Source organism: Lolium rigidum, chromosome 4, assembly GCF_022539505.1.
Source record: "Lolium rigidum isolate FL_2022 chromosome 4, APGP_CSIRO_Lrig_0.1, whole genome shotgun sequence".
Classification (NCBI taxonomy): domain Eukaryota; kingdom Viridiplantae; phylum Streptophyta; class Magnoliopsida; order Poales; family Poaceae; genus Lolium; species Lolium rigidum.
In genome coordinates this window covers 274,963,721-274,974,073 of record NC_061511.1, presented here as the reverse complement: position 1 = coordinate 274,974,073, position 10,353 = coordinate 274,963,721, and the positions used below count along the sequence as shown (strand labels likewise).

Sequence of the window (10,353 nt, the reverse complement as noted above, 5' to 3'; positions counted from 1 at the left end):
TCGGCGATGGCCTCGGCGTTGGCGATGGGGCAGGCAGACCGGGCGGAGCACGAGTCGTGCTCGATGGGCCTACGTCGACTCATGATGCGCCGTCGGTGTCGTCGAACCCCTAATTTATGTTCAATTTGCACCACCGGTCTGTAATATTATCGCGCATCCAATAGTTTAAGCGCGGCTACTTTGATCTCGACGACTTCGGCAGGAACGATCTCTTTTGAATGGGGGTGGTTTTGGGGGACGCGTCTGGGCAGCGACATCCTCCAAACGCAGCACGAAGAAAAAGCGTCCCTCAAACGCTCGATCCGGCGTCGTTTGGGGGATCTACTGGGCATGTGTGTGCCGCTATATAAGGTAGCACCCATGTCTATGGTTCGTGTAGTTCAAACCCTACTTTAAACACCAAGCCAGGACCAATGGAAGATAATGAGAGCTCGCCAAAATATGAGCTTACGCCATTAGATCACGAAGCACATCCTAAGGGAGACACTAAGCGAGGAGGGTGGATCACTCTTCCCTTCATAGCTGGTTACATGATCTCTGATCTCTCAATTAATTCTCCTCCTGAAGAAACAAAAACATGTGCAAATGCGTGTCTTGTGTGAGCATGCAGGGAGCATGCTTGCGATGGGGCTGGCCATCAACGGGACGACCACAAACCTGCAAATTTACCTGATTAAGGAGTACAACATGGAGAGCATCGACGCGACCCAGATCGCTTACATCGTCCGCGGCTCGCTCTACCTCGTGCCCCTCGGCGGAGCCATTCTCTCCGACGCCTACTTCGGCTGCTTCCCCGTCATCCTCGCCGGCGCAGCCATCAACGTTCTGGCCTTCGTGTTGCTGACGCTCTCCGCGGCGCTGCCGTCCCTGCGGCCGCCGCACTGTCCGACAGCGTCCGCGTCGTGCCAGAAGGGGACGGCCGGGCAGCTCGCCGTGATGTACGGTGCCATGTTCCTTCTCACCATTGGCACCGGCGGGACGCGTTTCAACATGGCGACAATGGGCGCAGACCAATTCAGCAGCTCGCGCGACCAGGACACCTTCTTTAACTGGTACTTCGTGTTCCTCTACGCTTCCTTCATGGTTGGCGACACGGCTATCGTCTATCTCCAGGACGGCGTATCCTGGGCCCTGGGATTTGGTGTCTGCCTCGCCGCCATGGCATTCAGCTTGCTGATGCTCCTCATGGGCACGCGGTTCTACCGGATGCCTGCGCCAAAGGGCAGCCCATACTCGGAGCTCGCCTGCGTCGTCGTAGCCGCGGTGCGCAAGGGTCGCGTCGACGTGGGCGCGAGGTACTACGTCGGAAACGATGCCGCCGCCGTGGACTCGGATAGCGTGGGCGCTCCAAGCAAAAGACTAAGGTTAATTCCTAGCTAGCATTCCTAATTTACCCCAAACGGATCGAGGTCATGATATCTGAACAAGGATGCTCGATCATGTTCCTGAATCATATATGTCGATGACATCTTACAGATTTCTTAATCGTGCCGCCATGATCACTGCAAGCGACAACTTCTTGGAGACATCAGGTGGTGCCGGTCATGGCACTAGCGGCTCGCGGCAGCAGTGCACGGTCCAGCAAGTCGAGGACCTCAAGTCCCTGCTCGCCGTCTTCCCGCTATGGTCCTCTGGCATAATGCTAAGCGTGTCCATCGGGGTGATGATCGGCATGATCATCCTGCAGGCTCTCACCATGGACCGCTCCGTTGGCCACCACCGCTTCAAGATCCCGGCAGGGTCCATGGGTGTCTGCTCGGTCGCTGCCTTCATCGCAGTCACCCCGGTTCTGGACCGGGTCGCCTTCCCGCTCTGGCGTAGGATCGCCGGCGTGCCTCCCTCCGCCCTGCAGCGCGTGGGCCTTGGTCACGTGGTGAACGTTGCAGGCATGGTGGTCGCGGCGCTGGTGGAGCGTCGAAGGCTGACCATCGTGCACCTGCTCCATGGCGAGGCAGCGGCTGGGTGGGTTACCCCCATGTCCGTCTTGTGGCTCGTCTTCCCTATTGCTATCGTTGGCATCGGGGAGGCCCTCAACTTCCCAGGAAACATGGCCTTCTACTACATGGAGTTCCCCAAGGCGTTGAGGAGCTTGGCGACGGCTATGGCGCCGCTGCTCATCGCCATGGGCTTCTACTTCAGCACCCTATTCGTCGACGTCGTCAGGCGAGTCACAGCCTGGCTACCAGGGAACATAAATCAGGGGAGGTTGGATAACATGTATTGGACCTTGGCTGCGGCGGCGACTATCAACTTTGGTTATTTTCTACTTTGTGCAGGCCGATACAAGTATCAAAACCAATCGACCACCATGGCGGATTGCTAAGGCTCCGTCATCTATATATTTGCTTTTTGTTTCTTCCGAAAAAGGCTAGGTCTTGTTAATTCTCAATCAACCAAGGTTGATTAACCATCCCCTTGTATGATTATGTTTGGTTTGTGTTCTACACCTTCCTCTTTCTTGCGCTTTCTTGGCCAGGTTGTGCTTTGTGTGCTTCACTGCTTCTTCGTATCCATTGTGTTAAATGTAATACAGCGTATACCATATATATTGTATACAGATACGCAGACCTTGTAATATGTCCGGCTGTGAGCCCTATATCAACATGAAGCCGATACGAGGCAAAGTACTGTTTCTGCCTATTCGCTAATATGGTATCAGAGCTCCTCCTCCTCATGACCTAGCTGCCACCGCTGCCATCAACAAAACCAAAGACATCTGCCGCCGCCGCCGCTTATCTAAGCAATCGCCGCTGCCACACACCCAAACACAAAGCAAAAAACCAAAGACATCTGCTACCGCCGCTGATCCAAGACTCCTCCGCCACACATCCAAAACACAAAACAAAAAACCTGCGCGGGAGAAGCACACGTACTCCAGCGACCGTCTTATGCAAAAGAGAGAGAAAATGAGGAGGCCGGCCGGACCAACAAATATCCGTGCTTCTTCCATTTGCTGCGCGCGCGTGCGCGTGCGAGTTGAGCTGTTGAGGATGTATACGCACTACACCACGGTAAGCATTTAAGATGTCTAACAGGCCCTGTATTTTTTCGCCCCGTAAAACACGAATAGAGGGCCCTGTATCCGGTTTTCATCGGCCGAAAACTCGGACGAGCTAGCAGAACCCGTATCCATAAACTGTAAAAGAGCATATTCCTAAAATATGCCAAATAAAAAAATTCCTCTTCTTCCTCCTCCAACCACTTCCCCTGCATCTCAAAAAAAAAAAAACCACTTCCCCTGCCCCAGACCTGCCCCGCCCAGGCCGGCCGCCGCCCCCCGTCGCTGTCCCCCGACGATGGGGCCGCCGCCTCCGCGGAGGTCCGTATCGACGAGCTCCAACCTGCACCCCGACGAGGCCTTCACCGGCTTCTGCGCCGCCTGCTTCCGCGAGCGCCTCGTCGGCCTCGAGGCCTCCGACCTCGCGCCCGCCTCCGCAATCCGCTCCCTCTTCTCCAGGCCCTTCGCCGCGGCCGCGGCCCCGATGGGTTCCGGCGCCGCCGCGCTGCCGGACCTCCGCCGCTGCAAGTCCTTCTCGTGTTGGCGCGCGGGCGACGCGCTCGCCGACGAGCCGCAGCACGCTTTGGGCGATCTTCCACAGGGACGACCGCAGCCGCCGCGTTCCCCGCGTCGTCCTCTGCAACCCAAGAAGCCGCCGCCGTCCATGGAGCTGAAGGAATTCGCAGGCAGCGCCAGCGCGGACAGAGACGAAAGTAGTTGGAATTTTCGGAAAGTTCAGCGCGCCACGAGTGGGGGTTTGGCCCTGTATTCAGCCTCCCACCCTGTACTTGTAAGGGGCGAGGAGCCGCCCCGTAGCCAAAACTGTAAAAAATTTACGGGGTTGGGCGTTTTAAGGGGTCTGTTAGACGGCCGGGTAGAGCTCTACCCCGTATATCGGCGGTTATTTTACGGGGTTGGGTGTTTTAAGGGGTCTGTTAGACCTGCTCTAAGAGCACATGCTTAGGGGCATATTTTTATATGCCCTCAAATGTTCCAAATCAGGGCGTATTTTTCTAAGCGCCCTAATAAGACATACTATATACCTGAAATGCCCCAAAACGTATGGCTAGGCCATATTCTTGAAGTGCCCTAATAAGTATATATATAGCTATGAGGACACATTTTAGATGTGCCCTAATAGCTATATACCTATGTGGACACATAGAGAATATACCGTAGTAGGTATATATAGCTTTGAGTGCCCTCAAAGCTATATACTTTTCAGTGCACATATTCAATGTGCCCTAATATCTACATTCCAACAACTTATCAAATACTTAGGCTGGCCATAGTGCTAGTATCTTAGGTAGTATCATACATTTTAGGCTCACAAAAATACTGATGTGACATGTAATTAAGAAGGAGATATAAGATTTGAGTAACATAAGTAGATATTGTATCATAGCGCACGTTACGAGAAAATTTAATGCTAACTAGATCTTGTACATATATTTGTATTGGGATTCTACAAAATAATAAATTTAAAAGATTATGGCACTACTCTATAATACCACCCACTATAGTGATAGTATCATAGACAAGTATCATATGCATGATACTACTATATGATACTATGCACTATGACCAGCCTTAGAACAACAACGAATATGAACAATCCAGATATTACTTAGATTTTCAGTAAATTTAGTAAATTCGGTCACTAAACCCAAATCTCTTGTTTCATGAATACATATATGAGTCAAACGTGAGCCAGCTTTTTGACTAATTAATTGGTTGCTGAAATGAGAACCAAGTCCAGGCGAAAAAATAAAGATACTCCAGCACTTTATTTTTTTGATTTTTCACTATTATTTGAACTTATAATCACGAACATGTGGATACTAATATGGAACAGTCTATTAAAAAAAGTGTCACTTCGTGTCAGAAAATACTTTCATTTCATATATATTACAAGAATAACTGCAATGATTTTAATTTATAATTTATTTTGATCACTTACTTATTAATTTTTGTTTTTTAAAGTTGTATACGCTTCTACATTTATGCCGCAACGTGCAAAGCACGTGCTGCTTACTAGTATTTTGTTAATGTACTTATATGTTCGTTGTGTGAATCATCATAAGTTTTTAATACGCAGCTCATGTCATAGATGTATTTCTGTAATTTTGACAATTTAGATGGACATCTTTGGAGCTGGCATGTTGCTTCTGTTGACACCTAAAGCCAATACACTCATTCAGTGTCTTGCAGAGTACTGTCTTGTCGGGACCTAAAACCGATACAGTTGATAGCACCTACTGAAAATGTAGTTGTTTTGCACGATGCAGGTTTATCGCAGTGCTCTACGGTTAGTCTACTCAATGTTATGTTGGCAGCTGGCCTTCTCAGTTCTGTTTTACTGTATTGTCTGTACAATTATGTCGTATGTATATCTTTGAATAATCCGTCTGTTGTATTTGGCTGTTGTTGGTTCTCTGGCAGATATTGGATGAACCTCAGATGCTCTGTAGTGCAACTATTGAAAGAAAGGTGACCTTTATTTTGATTGTTGATATTAATATGCATCAAGATGAGATCAGATTTTATAGTTCTCATCGAATTGATATTTCTGTTGCCCATCTGCAGAACCAATTCAGTAGCAGCTCAGGTGCTGGACAGTTTTATAGAAAATGTGGTTACCTATGATTACGCTTTTCCATACCCGCAAAAAAAATGATTGCGCTCGTCCAGTGAACATCATACTGTCTAAGATATTTGTCATATGGATGAGAGCCATCTGTAAGAGCCTCAGAGTTTTGCCTTCTGGTAATTTTAATCGAATATATTTCAAAGCCTACAAGAAGGAAAATTTGGATTCTTATAATTCAGTTGCTAGCATAGACTATAGCTATAGCATAATGCATCTTTAAGTCTAATGCCTTTTCTCTATAATATTATCCACCACAAATATGCAGCTACATGAACGAAGCATATAAGTATTCTTTTTCTTCTTTCTTTGAACGGTCTAGATTATATCATTGTGACCAATAGAAAGAATGCCTATCTAGTTGCCAGAAATCAGGAAGTGGTTTTGTTACTCATTTATATTATGATTATCTCTATTCTTTCAAGCATAATGGTATTCATTTATAGAGCAAACTGGACTTTAGTCTGATACAAATTTGTTTCATGATAAGCGTTGCTAGCTTCATTTCCAGATGCATGATGCTGAAAACATGTAGTCAAACCAGTCTACATCTGAGTATCTGAACACTAGTTGATGACAAACTTTTTATATTTTTCTAATGAAAATTGTACCATTATATTGCTCTAGGCCGTCAACAAGAACGAGAAGGTCGGAGAGATCAACCCTGAGGTTTGTGCTCACTCCAGTCTGTGTCCTAATATTTTCTCTTGACGTTACTTTTGACTTCCATATTCTTGTCATTAGTTGTAAGAAAACCTATTGATAATGGGATATGACATATGAGTAATCAGACTAGCAATGGATATGCCTTTTTTATGTTAGCATGATTTGTATTTCTACATGGTATTAATGTTTTTCAGTATTTTCTCTCTTTCTATATTTTTCAGAGAGTGGGGGAAGCGCTTTATGAAACTGTATGCCCAGTATACTAGTCGGGATAACCCAAAAATCGTTGATTGTCCACTGGTCATTGGTTATGTATCCTGATAATTTTTTACTCACTCTGTCACACTTCGTGAACCCCCCCTGCACACCATGACTACACAAACTGCAAGGTGGTCGTCTAGGTAGAGATATTTTGTTCCTTGTTTGGCAATTCTGGATTTTGTGCACACGTGTCAGCTGTATTATTTGTTTATGTGAGTAGCGCTATATTTGGAATGATTTTCTAAAATTTGAACTGAATTTTGAAATGTTATATGTGTACTGAGGTTGTGTGAGCTATAGGCTATGTGAATTGTGATTATTGTAAACTAAAGTTTAGAGGGCATTCTAAACTTTTTGGGGCACATTTTGGATATGCACTCTAAATTTTTCGGAGCATGTCTAAAATGTGCCTTCTAAACTTTTCGGGGCACAATTTAAATGTGCCCTCTGAAGTTTTTGGGGCATGTAAAAATGTGTCCTCAAATGTTTTGGGGGCATTTGAAAATGTGCCCTAAAAGTCATATCTACGAGGGCACATTTTTTTTAAGTGTTTTTAATACTTTCCGAGTAGCAAGTAAATGCGACACATTTTTATATACACTTAAAAATTTTGAGGACACATTTTTCACATTTAAGGGTACATAAAAGTGGCCTCAAATCTCTACTGTGTAGTGACGTCGGTCGACTCGCGGATATCGTCCTTATTGCGAGTACGGAACCAAAAGCCGGCAGCAGGCGTACGCGCGTTCGGTCGCGCGCTTGCAAATCCTCATCATCACCACATGAGACACCATATGCTTTTTAGTTGCCCTAGAGCACAAGAGATTTGGCAAGGCTTGGGACTAAAGGAAAATGTAAATGCGGCAATAGTAATGGACCGATCAGGGTCGATCATCCTGGAGGAAATTCTATGCTCAGAAAAGCCAGGAGGTATTGCATGTGATATAGACAATAGAGTGGCTACTGTCATGGTAGCAAGCTGGTATATTTGGTGGTCGAGGAGGCAGATAAAGAACAAAGAACCGGTACCAAATATTGTAAGGACAGTGCTGAATATCAAAGGCATTGTTGCAAACAATTCAAAGTTGAAGGGTAATGGAAATACAATCCGTAGAGGAGTTTGGACAAAACCGGCATCGGGAGTCTACAAGTTAAATGTGGATGCTGCTTATGAACCAGAGACGGGGAGAGGAGCAACCGGTGCTATTATAAGAGACTCCAGAGGAAATTTTATTGCGGCCTGTTGTGATCATACTGATCATGCGGTTGATGTGGCAACAATGGAGGCATTAGCCCTTTTTAATGGACTAAAACTGGTGGAACAGTTTGGAGCTCAGTCTCTAGCTGTAGAATCTGACTCGATGAAGGTGGTGGAAGCTGTCCGAGATCCATCGGAATATAGAGAAACAGGAGCGGTGATTATTGATGACTGCAGGCATCTGCTAATGGTGCTTGGGATGGCGACGCTCACACATTGCCCGCGTGAAGCTAATGGGGTTGCACACTCGTTGGCTCGCCATGGTTATTTACAGGAAGTCCGGGAGTTTTGGTTTTCTGATCCTCCCCCTTTTCTAGATCGTGTTCTTATTTTTGATCGGGTGATCATTTTGTAATCATACTGTGTTCAGAGGCAGTATGTTTTTGACGCACTCTTTTCCTCCCAGGGTACTGAAGGGGACTGAGAAGTTTTTAATGAGGCGGCTTGCTGACCTAATATATATAATTTGTGTTCAAAAAAAAACAGGTCCGGCCGGGCTCCTACGCGCCATCAACAGGAATCCCTGAATCGCACGTCTGTCCGCGCCATACACGGAAGGACATGGGCGAGTCCTATTCCCGCTGTCTCGACGCGATCAATATATATAACTGTAGTACTGTACAAGGGGAACCCCTCCACAACTCTCTTCTCGTTTCTAGTTTCGTAAAAAGAACTCTTCTCGTTTTGGGACTCATCTACGAGCTCCCAGCTAGCCGGCGACCATGGCGGAGGCCGCAACAGCCCGAGCGATGCCTCTCCTCCCCGGGCTCCCCGATGAGATCGTCATCTGGGAGGTTCTCATCCGCCTGCCCCCCATATGTCTCCTCCGCTGCCGCACCGTCGCCCGCTCCTGGCGCCGCATCACCTTCACCCACGATTTCCTCCTGGCGCACCACGGTCGGCAGCCCTCCCTCCCCATCTTCTCAGGATTCAGCGGACGCTACCAAAACATCCTTACCTTTGACCACCAGGCCGCCGACCCCCATCTCCAACCCGTCGCCCGGCTTGACAATGACCAGAGCTTATATCTCGAGACCTCATGCGACGGTCTACTCATCCTCTCCACCGATAGCAAGAATGGTGAACACTTCTACGTCTGCAACCCAGCCACGCGTCAGCATGCTCGCCTCTGGGGACCGCCGGACTTCAGACTATTCACCCTTTTGGAGATGTATCCACACCGCTCTACCGACGAATACAGAGTATTAATGTACCGGAGGAGCAACGACGAGCCGATTGTCGAAAATCTGCTGGCTAATGATAGAGTTGGCTTCTATATCTTCACGCTCGGCTCCGACCAGCCAAGGTACATTGGGGGGCTAGAGCTGGAGGCAGCGGAAGATTTTCTATGGGACACACCTGCCCTGGTCCGTGGGAGCTTGCATTGGTCTCCATGGAAGCATCAGAGTGAAAGCAGCCTGATATGGGTATTTGACACCACAGCTGAGTCGTTCCGGCATATACGTGCTCCATGTGATCCCACTGAGTCATATTGCTTTGAAATAGATGGCACACTTGGCATCTATCGCCTTAACGATGCAATGCAAATTATTGACATATGGGTGTTGCAAAACTACGAAGGTGAAGTCTGGGAGTACAAGTACCGGATTCAATTGCCGGAAGAAGAAATCAAAGGGCTATTAGGAGGGAGGAAATATGAATTGCAAGTGGCCGTGCTGTCCTCGGATGGTGACGTCCTCTTGCTGCTTGCTCATGGACAGTGGCTGTTTTACGTTGACACTGATGGCAAACTGGTTGACAACTTCCTTCATGATGGGCAAGAAGTATATGCTTTTCAATTTTCTCTCAAACAAACTCTTGTTTCGCATAACTTCTTCACGGCGCTCGAAGGTTATGCTGTGAACGCTTCGCCTTTCATCTGATTGTTGTTGATTCTTGATAATAGTGGTGCTTCTTAACTGCCTAGCTGTTGTATCCTTTGAGTTGTAATATCTATCACTTGGAACAAGTATAAATATGATGGCTTCTTCTTTTTATGCTAATGTTAATTTATGAAGTTGTGGTCAGAAGATTGATATGTGCTTGCATGAAATATATCCTCGTTTCGATACATTTTGGGGTGAAGTGACTCCAGCGTGTGTTGGTGGTAAAATTAAGTAGTCTGATTTTATAATTTTGCCAACTCAACCGCCTCATCTTTATTTATTCTTGGCCTGAAGAATCGACTTCGTTTTGTTTTATTTATCTAGAGGTACTTCTTAGTACTGAATTGTTAGAAATCTATGCGCCTCAGTTTCCTATTCCTTGATCTGAAGATTTGACTTTACCTTTTTATCTAGTGGTATTCTTGATTGTATTTTAGGTGTTTCCTTTTTCTACACTATGTTGTAGCTGACGTTGATGTGAAGCAGTTTTTTTTTTTGAAATGGAGGCAAAAGCTTTGCCTCATCTATTAATTAAGAAGAAAATGTGTCCAATTTTTAGGAGAAAATCGGGCGAAAACCAACAACACACAGTAAACACCCCGTCCAATCTGGCTACCCACATGGAGCACACAAGCCA

The 10,353-nt window shown here is 46.8% G+C and overlaps 1 protein-coding gene across 1 annotated transcript; it reads left to right on the top strand.

The window, feature by feature from the left end:
• The first annotated feature begins 413 nt into the window (after window positions 1-413).
• LOC124648817 (protein NRT1/ PTR FAMILY 2.7-like) lies at window positions 414-2,323 on the top strand. Its single transcript, XM_047188516.1, has 3 exons — window positions 414-525; window positions 611-1,364; window positions 1,477-2,323. The coding sequence occupies exons 1-3, from the start codon at window positions 414-416 to the stop codon at window positions 2,321-2,323; spliced, it is 1,713 nt and encodes a 570-aa protein (XP_047044472.1).
• The last annotated feature ends 8,030 nt before the right edge of the window (window positions 2,324-10,353 follow it).